General features: G+C 41.9%; 1 protein-coding gene across 2 annotated transcripts in view; it reads left to right on the top strand.

The window, feature by feature from the left end:
- Window positions 1-15194, top strand: part of nfkb1 (nuclear factor of kappa light polypeptide gene enhancer in B-cells 1) — a 50165-nt gene that overhangs the window by 9921 nt on the left and 25050 nt on the right. For both annotated transcript variants that reach the window (XM_079510353.1, XM_079510354.1), the window contains exons 6-9: window positions 5485-5636; window positions 9544-9707; window positions 9857-10015; window positions 12143-12247. In XM_079510353.1, the coding sequence (XP_079366479.1) occupies window positions 5485-5636; window positions 9544-9707; window positions 9857-10015; window positions 12143-12247 (580 nt within the window). The remainder of the gene's footprint in view (window positions 1-5484; window positions 5637-9543; window positions 9708-9856; window positions 10016-12142; window positions 12248-15194) is intronic.

Raw genomic sequence — 15194 nt, 5'->3', positions numbered from 1 at the left:
ATCTGCCATTTATTTTTCCCATAGAGATTTACAAAAATATCAATTATTTTAAGCCTAGAATCAAGCCATCCAGGATCCTGGTGAATCATGACCATAAAACCTTTGATATATATTGAAAAAGAAAACGCTAAACAAGGGATATTTATTAAATGTAGTATGTCATAATAATTAAATATTCAATTATTTCAAATCAAAGGTTCTATGCACTATAATGCTATGCCCTATGCTATAACTCTGCCCTATAATGCATATAGGGGAAACACTGCCAATCTTTTATCTTCCTACACTGTCATTTTGTATCCGCCAGTCCGGACGGTCGAAGGCCAGAGACAATACTATATGTTTTTCCTCCTGTGCTGTCCGTCTGTGTGTCCGTGTGTCTGTCTATGAGCAGCTAATGTCCGACACCGCTGGACCGATCGGCATGAAACTTTGCCCGCACACTCCCAGTAGGCCAATTCGCGCTATAACTGTCCGCTTCACATTTGGTCCTAACCCTTCAACATTAGGTCATAACATATTTTTTCCCCCCTGGATCATACCTTGGCACATGACACAACTCCCCATATTGGCCCCGACCTGGGCCATTTGTGCCAGTCTGGGTTTTCCACCATTGTGCCTTTTCTTAAACACTACTTTGTCAACCTGATTAATGCGTTAGCTACTCCTAGACCTCTTTTCAGTGAAACTAGAGCACAGCCTCAGCAAAGTCACAATAAAAGTAGCCTCAGCCTGCATGAAGACAGGTATTTCAGTCATCCTCCACCCACCCGATCACACCTTCTTACCCACCACCCGAATGTGTTTTGATGTCTGTTGGGAATTTCCTCGCCAAGAATGCACCCACATATAATTACAAGGAATTGTTGAGTGGCGTCACAAACAGGAAATAGCATTGTTTTTCAACTCTGGTCCAGAGACACAGCCAGACATGATGTGTCAGGTGTATCTGACACTACAGCTAGAGGTGAACTTTTTAGGCCATCGGTTACCCTGGTCTGCAATTCAGGAACAAACGTTTTTTTTTAAACCACCGTCCCAGAACCATCTATAAAAATTGCAGCCATCCCAAAGTAAATGTAATCATCCCCAAAAATGAGCAATTAGTTGTTGGCTAAATTATATATTATTTTACTGAAAACATACACTAAAACATTGTGTTAGTGACCATAGGTAAAGAGGAAGTCCTGGGCACTTCAGCCCACACAAGGTAGAGGTTGTACGAGCCAGTAGTACTGCCTGTAGTATACATCTCTCAGAGCTCACTTGACTTTTTTTTCATGCCAAGCAAGGAACAAATTCAGCTAAGAACTAAAATTATGAATCAGATACGCGCATGACAACACGCTCAAATCTGATCGTAGGCATGTTTCATGAATGAGGCCCATTGTTATTTCTTTGTTTATGGTTCATTTGGGCTGACTCAGCAGATGGGGGCAACAGAGAGAATGATTTGCTGATATTGGTTTACTTTACCCTAAGCTGAAAGGCAGCCACACATGCCATTTACAGGAACCTGCTTTGTAGCACTTTACTGGCTCGGCTAACCAGGAAGGGCTACCTGCTTATGTTTGTTTACAGTGATAACGTAATGTGTTCAGTCCAAGGAAATGCTGGATTTGTATCCTTAGAGGCTTACAGATGTAGCCTGGCTAATAAGCCAGACTCAAATCACACTGTCGTGTGGTATTTGAGTCTGGAGATGCTGTGTATGGATCTTGTTTCCCGGGGGGCAGGTTCAAACATTTTCTCTTTGACGCAATTGGTCAGAGCTACTGTCAGTCAAAGGTCTCAAGCATTGAACGTCACTGTACCAAAGCCTGCCCATATTGCATACCGTGTCCCGATTGGCCACACCAGTTCTCTGGTGTAGGAAATGGGCGTACAATTGAGCCTCTCCAGACCGTAATCCGCCGGCAGGCAATTTCTTTTTTGCCAACGGCTGATTCGGTCTGGCTTATTAGCCAGGCTATTACAGATGAGCATCTACAGAATGGTTTGTCGAACTGTCCCTGAGCAAGGATAACCCCTAAAGGTTCTTGCAGACTGGACGTGCTTTTCGGAAAACCGGCAGAAAAACGCACCTTAACTGCTAGTTATAATGGGTTAATGGGTAAATGCAGACGACAAATTCATATACAGTGTATATGCAATGTGGCATACCCCAACAACAACATCATGAGCTTCAGGAAAATGGCAGGAACTAGGAAGCTATCAATGTTATCTCCAGTCCAATCTGGGAACCCATCTGCAAAAAAGGTGGAAGAAAATACTTTTTTTCCCCTTTGAATTTGCCTCTGCCCCTCCTCTTAGGGTGGAGCGTCTTTGTTTTCATTCCTACTAACTACAAACTCTACACGTTGTAACTGGACAGATTCAGCTGCGGAGCTCAGAATCTCTTGAGAGATTATCTGCAGTCTGGTACAATCAAGTTTCATGTGTTTTTGTTTTTAAAACCTTTGTGAATAAACACATACGATGACTTACTTACATTGATACATAATATGTTTTTATTTGGTCAAACTTTATAGACTTTTGTTAAGACATACACGCAACACAGCACCTACACAGTAGGAGTTCCTCCACTGGAACAATTTGGAGTCGAATGCCATGCTCAAGGGTAGCTGGCAGTGGTTGAATTAACTACTATTCACAGCAAATCTAGCATTTGATTAGTTTAAATGAGTCCAACATGTCACATGACCCATTTAAACAAATCAGATTCCAATATGGATGTGGCTCAGATCTGCCTTAAAGGCCCCATTTACACTGGTAGCCTCTTGTGCTTTCACTCTTTGTGCGAATACTGTATATAGTGTATAAGATGCTTCTAAATGCTTCCTGGCTGAGCTCTAATGTTCTAAGTTAATGCAGAAACAGCTTTAGCTTTCTGTGGCTGACATTGCCATTTTAGTCACTTGCGAACAAAAATCTGAGCTAACACAGTAAGTGGCTGTGCCTAGACTGTGCCTGCTAGCACCAGGTCTAAGCTGACATCAGTCAGATATATTGAGTCAGAGTTTTCATATTTCAGTTATATTTCAGTTCAAAGGATCTACTGTTTTGTGTGAATATTGGGTGTTTTGATAACCAAAGCAAAGGGGATTTCCCACTCTGTTTGGTCCATGGTTGGTACTAGAGGGACCTGACTTTTGGTCTAAATACTAAAGAAGTAATACTGTAAGTTATTGTTGTAATTCTTTACAGATTTCTTGGAATTTGTTTCAGTGTGTTTTTGTATAAACACAGAATAGGGCAAGTCTGAGAGTTCTAGCCTGAAACCACACACAACAGAAACCGTTGCCTAACATCTGATGTAAACCGATATGTCTTTTGGCTGATGCACGCCCGTACTGTGATGCCAGGCGTGTGCATGTATGGGCATATTAGTGCACAGTCTGCACACCAGGCGGCAAGGATTCAATATATAAAATGAAGACAATGCTAAAGTAATGAAAATGTTGCAGGTATGCTTTCGGGGCATGTGATTGGTTTCTACTGAGAACCCACCCCTCGCTCCCCTTCACACCAATAGCACGCTCTTTGCGGTTGCACTCGCAGCCATTTTTCGCTAAACTAGAGGCCTGGTCTGTAAAAAAAACAATGGGTGATGTCACACTCCCTTCATCCATTTATTTATTTTTTTACAGTCAATGGTGCAGCAAACGCACCCGGACAGAAAGACAACTTGAACTTTATAGAAGGAGATATGGGGAGATAAATAACAGTTGACTGGGTGAGAGTCACACCTTTACAACTTGATGCTGCATACAGATGCAGAATATTGATGAAACAAGGCTGTATGCTCCCTCTTCTTGTCCTGATTGTATGTATTGCTATAGAGTGTCGCAGTCCCGCCCCCTGTCATGACGACGCCAGGCCCAGGAAATGATTCCCAATGCATTTTTCCCATAGACATTTCACAAAGTATTTATTTAAAGACGGTTACGCCGCAGACAAAGCCAACTCGAGTTGTGACAAATCATGACAATAAACACAATATTTTGGACCAAACAAATAATTACAAAGAAGAAAAACAACAAAAAAGTGTTGTAACCTGCCGTTTTTTTCTTCTTTCTAATTCTTTGTTTCTGCCCAAAAAATTGTGTTTGTTGTCATGATTTGTCACGACAAGAGTTGGCTTTGTACGAGGCTTAAAAGGTCTTTAAATAAATACTTTTTGAAAAGTCTATGAGGAAAATGAACGGAGAATCATTTCCTGGGCCCTGGTAGGGGGCGGGACTGCAACGCTCTATACCACACAGTTAATGGAACACGAGACACTCTTCCGTTCTATCACAGCTCTACAAAAGTGCATACACTACCAGATGGTTTAAAAAAAATTTGTTTTTTTTGTGAGTTAATATTAGTGTTTTATGAACTATGTGTATGGAACCTTTAGATTAACAGGACATACTAGTAATGTGACTTGGTGTTTTATTGAAGGTGCATCATATTGTACTATATACACACACAGTAGACACATTTAAAATCAATTTGACAGTGATCTGGAACACTGAATTGGTGTGTGCAAATAGTCTTTGAATGTTTCACATATTTTATTGTATGTACTATACAATAAATGTGATTGTATCCGTACTGTCCATGCATATACAGTATAGCGTGCATAGCTCTATATTGCCTTCTTGACTGTGGGTATGAGTGAGTCATATCTGCCTAGAGAAAGTCGGCGAGTAAACATAGAACAGGAGAATGTTAACTTGAATGACAATAAAACAATAAAGCAGCAGCATATCATCTTTATCCGGCTTTGAAATGTCTCACTCAACACTGAAGCGTGTCTACAAGCCACTCATTTTGGAATGTGCTCACTGGCATACCAGACAAATGAACTGAACCGCTACAGGAGAGTTCAGCCAATGGTCTGCCTCTCCCAACGGAGAATTAATTTCTTCTAAAACATAAAGCAGTTTGTATTGTAAAGGATTTCCCACTTTCAAAAGAATGTTTAGCATGTTGTCCATGAGTGACCAGCTTGAATGCGGGAAACCTTTGTTGTGGTCATGCTTCCTCCTCACAAAATAATAAATAAGTAATAATGGCCTCACTTTGACTGCAGAAACCTTTTTGGGTTACAACCTGGAACCACCTGAAATCTTCCAAACCTCTTTCTATTGTGCTTATTGATGAATCACTGGCATTTAAATGCCAATAATTTTGTTGGCAAACTGTGAACTGTAAACCATGGGCAAATTCATGCCCATTGGTGCCAATTACATACTATTATACTAATATAAGATGCCTGCCTGCTGGCCAGTCTAAACTATTCAATCCTGTACATTTCACCGTTTGTTTTATTGTTGGGGAAACACCTTTTCCTCAAATTGAGGATTTAACTGAACAAAGAGGCGTCATTACAGAGACCTCATTTTGTTGAACATTTTAAAAACATATACCGGTATTATATTTATACATCTGCAAATAAACACATTATTTTAAACTGAAATGTGTCCTGTGTTCCAGGTCCAGAACTACCAGGGAACCGCGCGAGTGGTGGTTCAGCTGGTAACGGCAACCTCAACACTCACCCACCTCCATGCCCACAGCCTGGTGGGCAAGCAATGTGACAAGGGCATCTGCATCACCGACCTACAGGCCAAAGACTCCACTATGAGGTGGGTGGGACAGGCACGCACACACACACACACACAGGCTGCTCTCCTTTATTAACAGTTTAGAGGCCCCAGGCGGAGATCACCGTCAAGTTCAAGTTCATGGTCAAGTGCCCCAGACGGAGATTGATAAATGGGACGGAGATTAATGATATCAAAACCGATCGCATCGCTCCACAGCCTAGGAGCGCTTGTTGCCCAATCCTTGTTGTTGCACAACAGTGACACGTCATCGAAAATGTTCCCTGCCTGTTTAGCGGACGAAAACGAAATTCTTAAAACGTTCATAACTCGCGATCTAAATCATCCCGTCTAATTATGAAAAAAGATCCTGTGTTAGACGGCGCTCCGCGGTCCAGTCGCTAGTCGCGATAGATTTATTCTTACCTCCCGTTGGTGTCGATCGACTCTAGAGTGGTGTGGCTATTGTTAGCTGCTACACAGACATTCACAACAACTTCCGGTGCGCCGGTAAAAGTGGTCCGGGCGCTATAAATGATGGGCACATTTTATGAATGGATTAAATAGGTCCGGGCCCTCAAGGTGTTAAAGATGGAATGATTTTTGAAAATGGTGTACAGAAAGTGTTAAAAAAAAATTATGTGGCCACACACACCAGTTCATTAAGTATGCCTGGTTTTCAGGTTGGGTGGTGATCCACCTGAACTGAAGCCACACCCACAGCTGTTGTTGTATGATAAAGGGGGAGGGGTTAGGGCGTGGATGCTATTGTGATATCACTAACGTGGTGTATTTTGATTGGGCCTTTTGACATTTCAGGAAGAAACAAAAAATACACGGGGAAGACATATTTCAATATTCTAACCACACCTGGGGGTCTATTAGAGTAATGTTAACTCCATAGACACATTCAAAACAGAAAGTACAAAAATCACGGCACTCTATCTTTAATGTTTCTCCGTCAGTCGATCTATCTCCATCTCTCCTTCTGTTCTCCTTTGCTCACAGCCTCACACACTCTTAATCTCACTTGTTCAGTCTCTTTGCCTTCTCTTTTTCACTCTAAATTACTCACTCTAACACACAAGCACACGCATACATATTCACACTCACAATCTTGGCAGTGCATCAGATGCATAGAGTCACTTTACTGTACTGGCTCTCTTCCAGATACTGATATTTCACCCAGGGTGAATTTTAACCCTGCTTGGTCTGTGTTCTAAGCCAACAAGATGTGTTAGTTTAAACTAAGTGTTTATTTGGCCTGTTTTATCCTATCCTTAGAGGCGTCTTTTCTAGGTTTTATGGATCTATTAACAAGTGAAAAACAGGATTTGTTCTGATGCTTTACTAAAATAATATTACATTGCACAACCAATGTAAAGACTTTAAGATGGTCCTTCATATTGGGACAATGATGTGATTTGTTTTCAAACCGTATAGGCTTAGGTTTGTCTGTGGCTGTTTTCTCTACTGTTCTATGTAAAGCAGGAAAACGATATGCACATCCCAGTTTCAGAATACGGTGCTGAACCCCAAAAAATGACTGAATGAAGAAACAAAGTGGAATGTCCGCACACGATATAATTCTGCTCCCAGTCTTTTTATTTCAACCTATACAACAACGTTTCGCCCCTCCGGGCTTTCTCAAGTTTCTCTACTGTTCTAGCCACTACATTGACTTCAGACATATCATGAGACATATTGGTAGGTGGAGATCAAGTAGTTCACCACCAGCTCTTTCTTTGACAAATAGAGTAATTAAAGAAAACACCTGGATGTTCAAACCCTGCCTCCACCAACATCTGATTATACATCTGTCCTTTCCTCTGTCCTAATCCTCGATTGTGAACTTGACCTTTGACCTTTTTGACCCAAAGGTTAATCATTGCTACGGGGCAGTCTACTGATCATTCCTACCAAGTTTCATGAAAATCTGTGTGAATTCTCAATTTTGACATTGACCGTGACTGTAACCTTGATATTGATTTGACCTTTTCGACCCAAAAGTTGAATCACTGAGTGTAGTCAAACAGACTCCAGTGAGTCCGGCCTCTCCCCCAGTACTAAGCCAGCCTTCCTCACCAGTTTGTTCAGCTGCTTGGTATCCTTGTCCATCATGCTGCGGCTGCCTCCCCACTGCAGACTGCAGCGTAGAACAGGATGTACTTGCCACTGCTGACTGGTAAAAAAGCCTAATTCTAAATGACGGAGCGGTTGCGCAAAGACCCGCCCGGCAGGACTGTTTAATGCAATTTATTTGTGCGAGTTATAAGTATTTTTTGTTGAATTACTGATGACAAAGTTGTAAAAGTCAACAGTATATATGTCCATAAAATAAGCAATCACTAGTTCTTTCTTTCAATCATTTTATTATTATTATTATTATTATTATTATTATTATTTATTATATTTTCACAATATAACGCCGGCTAGCCTACTTTCTAATGTTTTGATAATTTGCACAACAGATGTATGCATATGACGGTATAGAGTTTCAAACTAGTGTATTTAAGAAGAAGATGATCAGGTAATATATTGTGAAAATAATAATAACAAAATGATTGAAACAAAGAACTAGTGAATTGTTTGCTAGCGTGCTGCTTGTTTATGTTATGGATATACATACTGTACAACTTTGTCATGAATAATTCAACAAAATATACTTAACACGCACAAATACATTGCATTAAACAGTGCTGCCAGGCGGGTCTTTGCGCAACCGCTCCGTCATTTAGATATTTGCGGTAAAACAGCCTCGTCCGAAAGAAGAGCCTGCTCTGTCTTCTTATAGACGGAGCCCAGTCCAGGTTCTCATCCATGTGAACCCCCAGGTACTTGTAGGACTGTACTTGATACTTCGATAGCTGTCCCTTGAACATTGACAAGCTGAAGACATTGAAGACACCATCTCCTTCGTCTTGGAGGTAATTTGGAGGAGGCAGTTCCTGTCACTCCATTCCCCGAAGGCCTTCGTCAGGTTCCTGTATCCCTCCTCTTGCCCATCCTTGACACACACCACAATGGCTGTGTCGTCAGAATAATAATTCTGGATGAAGCAGGACTCAGAGTTGCACTTGAAGTCTGACGTGTACAATGTGAACAGAAAGGAAGCCAGGACAGTCCCTGTGGAGCCCCTGTGCTGCTCAGCAAGATCTTAAAGAAAGGTTGTGAAAATGTGTACATATGAGATTAATATGTTATGCCAGGAACCCCTCAGAAGCAAAGATTTGAGTTAAAAACGTTCACTCTAAAAGAATATATGTGCCACATTTTCACGATTTTTCAAAAATAGCAGATCTACAAGCTCGTGTGGCGCGCTATGAGCTTGTAGATCTGCTATTTTTCAATAGCTAAAGTATAACATAATGCTTAGTTAAAACACCAAAAGGGGTTCCCGCCCAAAATTAGTTAATGTAGTTGAATCGCCCTGTAGTAGTGGGTTTCTGTTATTGACTATGCAATAGGTCTGACTAAATATCATAAGATTTTAGTCGACTACATGTCTACATAGATACTGTTTTTACACTTATGCTGAAAATAGCAGATCTACAAGCTCACAACGCATCGCAGCGTTGTGAGTTGCGTTGTGAGCTTGTAGACCTGCTATTTTCAGCATGCAACCAAGTGTAAAAATGACTTATACTGGATCTCTTGTCCACTATAGTCCATTCCTAACATTTTAGTCTAGTTTTTAATTGTCAGTATATTTACTCTTAGTTTTAGTCATCATAGCTCAGTTTTCATTTAGTTTCCATTTAGTTTTCCTCAGTGAAAAAAGGTAGTCGACGAACATTTTTCGTCATAGTTTTAGTCGACGAAAACAACACTGCTGTTAGATTGGTAACCGGAAGAGTGGGGACCTAACATTGTATTTTATCCTAAATGTAAAAATCTAAAATTTGAAAATTCAAAGGCAATAAAGATGGACACATCTGTTCTATCCCAGCTTTCCCAACCTGGGAATCCTCCATGTGACCAAGAAGAATGTGAGTAAGACGCTGGAGGAGAGGATGACCGAGGCCTACAGGATGGGCTACAACTGTGGCGTCTCCGTCCACCCCGAGATAGACAACATGCTGGGAGAAGTCCGGGTCCCCAGGGAGCTCACTGGTCAGTTGTGTGTGTGTGTGTGTGTGTGTGTGTGTGTGTGTGTGTGTGTGTGTGCGTGCATGCGTGTGTGTGTGCGCTGTACACGGTATATGTACAGTATATGTGCAATGCACTTACTGCCTGTCTGTCTATATCTAATATGTGTCCAGAACACCAGAGGAGCCTGATCAGCAGTGCTGCGGCCCACCAGTCTAAAGACATGGACCTGAGCGTGGTGCGCCTCATGTTCACTGCCTTCCTGCCGGACAGCGACGGGGGCTTCTCCCGCAGACTGGACCCCGTTGTCTCAGAGCCCATCTATGACAGCAGTGAGTTAATCTGTATCATTATCTCCACCAGGCCGGAGGCAGGGTTTATGTTCTTTGCCCCGGTCTGTGAGTCTATGCGCAGCTAATCTCTGACACCGCTGGACCGATTGTTGTGAAGCTGGCCTTGTTGTGAAGCGGGCCGATTCATGAACCGTAGGTCGTACAATAAATACTTTTGTGACTTTGTCCAGAACTCACACATTCTGATCGAGATTTTTCATATTCCATTGTGATTGTCTCCATTTAATTTCCATTCATGGAGCGCTTCACAAGTGCTACAAATGTCACTGTTTGTTAGCGAAACTATTTCCCCCCACAACTTCCTCATGTCTTGACGGCTGCACCCCACGACTGATAAAGATCGGGGGTTGGAAACCCTTTATGGCGGGGGAGGAGCTCACTTTTCGAATCTGTCTCTGTTTAAATCATAATTACATCAATATTCCACTTCTATGCTCCTCTTTGGAAAATTATGTTCTCTGCTGCTATTGATATACATGTATGATGATTAATCTATAATGTGAAATTATTTGAATGGTTTACACTGTATGGTTTTGTGTTGTATAACAATACCATTATGCAAATCCAAGACACTCTAATTCTGGTGTAATACAAGCCTTTATTAGATTATTGCTGGCAGCCATGCGTTTTTGGCAGGAGCCTTCCTCAGGGTGATGACATATTGTATCACCCTGTGTGCATAATATTATTGCACAGATTACAGTATTATCATGTAGTTAACTCTTTCCCCGCCAACCACTAGATGGCGCTATTGGCTCAGAGCACCACGGTTTTCAGGCCGCACAGCTCCTATTTGAAACCACCAGAATTGACGTACTTCCGGGAACACAGAGCACAGGGCAGATACTTTTGTTTTCATCATAATCGCTGGAAACGGTCCCGTGAGCTCGCAATGATTTTTTATTGACCTCCAAAAACATGGATTTTTGGATGTTTTGTATGATCACCTCAACGAACGACGAGTGGCCTAGGAAATAATTCTCCATTCATTTTCCCCATAGGCTTTTCAAAAAGTGTTTATTTAAAGACGTTTACACCACGGACAAAGCCAACTCGGCTCGTGACAAATCATGACAATAAACACAATGTTTTGGGGCGATCAAATAATTAGTAAAAAGAAAAACAAAACAAAAAGTGTTGTACCCTTTTTTTCTTCTTTTTAATTATTTGATCTGCCCAAAACATTGTGTTTATTTTCATGATTTGTCACGAGCCAAGTTGGCTTTGGATCGGCGCTAGCCCGGGACTCGATAAAATTTACAATTTACAATGTAGGCATTTAGCAGACTTACATTAGGCAAGAACAAAAAAGCATGGGGATACATCACATATATAAAATGCATTTATCATGAAACATGCGTAAGCTAAGAACGTAAAATGATCGATGGAAAATGATCGATGACATCACCAACGTGGAAGCAAAGCATTGCCTGGTGACAATGAAGCCAAGAGCCGGTAAAAAACATTATTAAACTCTATTAAACCTTTATTTCGTCCGATCTCGTCCTAGGCGATCTGTGATCATAAATTGATCTCGTCCAATCTCGCCCTTAGCAGGGAAACTAAAGCCACATCAGGCTGGCCTGGTTTCATTTCCCTAGCACTGTGAGTGTCTAGCATCCGACTCCACACAGCTTCCTCCCAAGCCTCCACTTTCAGCTGGGGTCACTCCCTTCTCTGCTGCTGTAATGCTGTTGTGCGGAAAAGCACACTTTTTTTCTGATTTAACTGAAATACACAAAATGCATTCACATAGTTTCTTAGTATACAGTACACAGTACACACACAAAAGAAAGATTAGCAATCAAAAACATTAAATTCCAAGCAGCTTGTGTAGACTCCCACATTACAGAACAACTCACATGTGCACTGCACCTTGGTGTTCTCAATAGTATACGCATTATAACCCCCCCAGCTACCCCATAGCTTAAGTGGATTCAGTGGAATTCCTTGTAGGTGGCTAATCTATTTTGTCGCACAACTGTCAACAAATGACATTGACATTGGCATTGGCGTTGAACATGACACAGGTCGTCATTTAGTTCAGCAATACGCTCATGTGTAGAAGTATAAACAATACAATTGGTTGTGATTCTGTCCTACCAGAAGCACCTAACGCCTCCAACCTGAAGATAGTGAGGATGGACCGAACAGCAGGCTGTGTGACTGGGGGAGAAGAGGTCTACCTGCTCTGTGACAAAGTCCAGAAAGGTAGGACTGATCAACTTTATTCATTTGTCAATAAAATGCCAACGTTTTACCACGTTTGGGCCAAAGTGTGTGTTATGCGTGCATGCATGCGTCTGTCAAGAATACGAAACCAAAGCCTCCCATTGAAATGTCATCACTGAAAGTTAACGTGTTACACATTTGTGTTTGTTTCTTTTATTTTCATGAATGGTCAAGAAGACTTTTTTCATTGCTGCTGGCCACTGGCTGTAAGAGGTTTTTTCCAGTCAACCAATGGAGTTGATTTGGAGATGCCTTTCTGAAAAAGGAATTATATTTTGAGAAAGCTTTTCTGAAAAGGGAATTATATTTTGAGAAAGCTTTTCTGAAAAGGGAATTATATTTTGAGAAAGCTTTTCTGAAAAGGGAATTATTTTGGATTCCATATTTAAATGGTCTTAGTTCTCACTCATGGCCTTGATATAATGTTTATAGAATGAAGTCAACTCCAGGCTCTGTGCTCTTTGCCTTTTCACACCATCCATGTATTGTCTCCTATATAAATGTGCCTGCACCACTATACTGGGGTATGAGCAGCATGCACCACTATACTGGGGTATGAGCAGCATGCACCACTATACTGGGGTATGAGCAGCATGCACCACTATACTGGGGTATGAGCAGCATGCACCACTATACTGGGGTATGAGCAGCATATAGTCTGCACCACTATACTGGGGTATGAGCAGCATGCACCACTATACTGGGGTATGAGCAGCATATAGTCTGCACCACTATACTGGGGTATGAGCAGCATATAGTCTGCACCACTATACTGGGGTATGAGCAGCATATAGTCTGCACCACTATACTGGGGTATGAGCAGCATATAGTCTGCACCACTATACTGGGGTATGAGCAGCATATAGTCTGCACCACTATACTGGGGTATGAGCAGCATATAGTCTGCACCACTATACTGGGGTATGAGCAGCATATAGTCTCCTCACCACTATACTGGGGTATGAGCAGCATATAGTCTGCTCATCTATACTGGGGTATGAGCAGCATATAGTCTGCTCATCTATACTGGGGTATGAGCAGCATATAGTCTGCACCACTATACTGGGGTATGAGCAGCATATAGTCTCCTCACCACTATACTGGGGTATGAGCAGCATATAGTCTGCTCATCTATACTGGGGTATGAGCAGCATATAGTCTGCTCATCTATACTGGGGTATGAGCAGCATATAGTCTGCTCACCACTATACTGGGGTATGAGCAGCATATAGTCTGCACCACTATACTGGGGTATGAGCAGCATATAGTCTGCTCATCTATACTGGGGTATGAGCAGCATATAGTCTGCACCACTATACTGGGGTATGAGCAGCATATAGTCTGCTCATCTATACTGGGGTATGAGCAGCATATAGTCTGCACCACTATACTGGGGTATGAGCAGCATATAGTCTGCACCACTATACTGGGGTATGAGCAGCATATAGTCTGCACCACTATACTGGGGTATGAGCAGCATATAGTCTCCTCACCACTATACTGGGGTATGAGCAGCATATAGTCTCCTCACCACTATACTGGGGTATGAGCAGCATATAGTCTCCTCACCACTATACTGGGGTATGAGCAGCATATAGTCTGCTCATCTATACTGGGGTATGAGCAGCATATAGTCTGCTCATCTATACTGGGGTATGAGCAGCATATAGTCTGCTCATCTATACTGGGGTATGAGCAGCATATAGTCTGCTCATCTATACTGGGGTATGAGCAGCCTGCACCACTATACTGGGGTATGAGCAGCATATAGTCTCCTCACCACTATACTGGGGTATGGGCACCACTATACTGGGGTATGAGCACCACTATACTGGGGTATGGGCAGCACTATACTGGGGTATGAGCACCACTATACTGGGGTATGGGCAGCATATAGTCTGCTCATCCACTTATTGATATTGAATATAATATAATAATACCAATTAATCTCACCATTTTGAGTTACATCAAGGTAACTACACAGCCAAAGCCTCTACCAACGTGTAATTTTGCACATGACACTGCTTCCATGAAGAGACAATAAACTTAAACACCCTTCCTTAGAGGTAAAACTCAAATGTCACACTTTGTCCACACCATGCTGTTACTGACTCTTCCTGGCTAATCATTTCCTTTCTGGCAGAGCATCTGTGAGTGATGTTTTGGTAACTGTGACTAGTAATGCGAGATCTATTCTCAATAGGAGGAAGCAAATGTACTGTATTTCGCATCCTCCCCCTGTCAAATGAACGAGGGACAAATCCTGTTTTGTGCTGGTGTGACCTCAACAAAAGCGCATTCACCTCTCACACCCCCATTAAAGTTTTGTAGCTTAAACATTCTCACAGGTAAACCAAAGAGTTTAAATGTTTTAGTTTTGGTCTTCCTGTCACAGTTGGTGACTGACGGTGTTCATAATGGTTATTCTTCCTGTCACAGTTGGTGACTGACGGTGTTCATAATGGTTATTCTTCCTGTCACAGTTGGTGACTGACGGTGTTCATAATGGTTATTCTTCCTGTCACAGTTGGTGACTGACGGTGTTCATAATGGTTATTGACTCCCACTGAGTTGTGGTTTGTGAAAGATGGCAACTGTTAAAGCATAATGAAAGTAGTTTTCATGTAGCACTTATCTGGTATGTACACACGACGTCCTGTCATTTCTTCTGAAAACCCTGCTGGGGACAGGTATAGCATGACATCACCAAGCTTTACACTTTACACAGGGCCACTTCACCCCTTTTGCAACCAGATCTTATTTTAATGATGTTTGGGAGACAAGAAACACTTTCCTGGGGTTTTTCTACAGGTAATATGTGTTTTTAGATATTGTAGTATTTCAAAGTGTCCATGGGCTCCATGATGTCATGGACACTGGGCTCACTTCCTTCCTGGACTACAATTCCCATAATGCTTTGGTCCAC

Source organism: Electrona antarctica (genome assembly GCF_951216825.1).
Source record: "Electrona antarctica genome assembly, chromosome: 1".
In the NCBI taxonomy this organism is placed as follows: domain Eukaryota; kingdom Metazoa; phylum Chordata; class Actinopteri; order Myctophiformes; family Myctophidae; genus Electrona; species Electrona antarctica.
The sequence above is the reverse complement of the archived record's forward strand: the minus strand, read 5'-3'. Positions and strand labels throughout refer to the sequence as shown.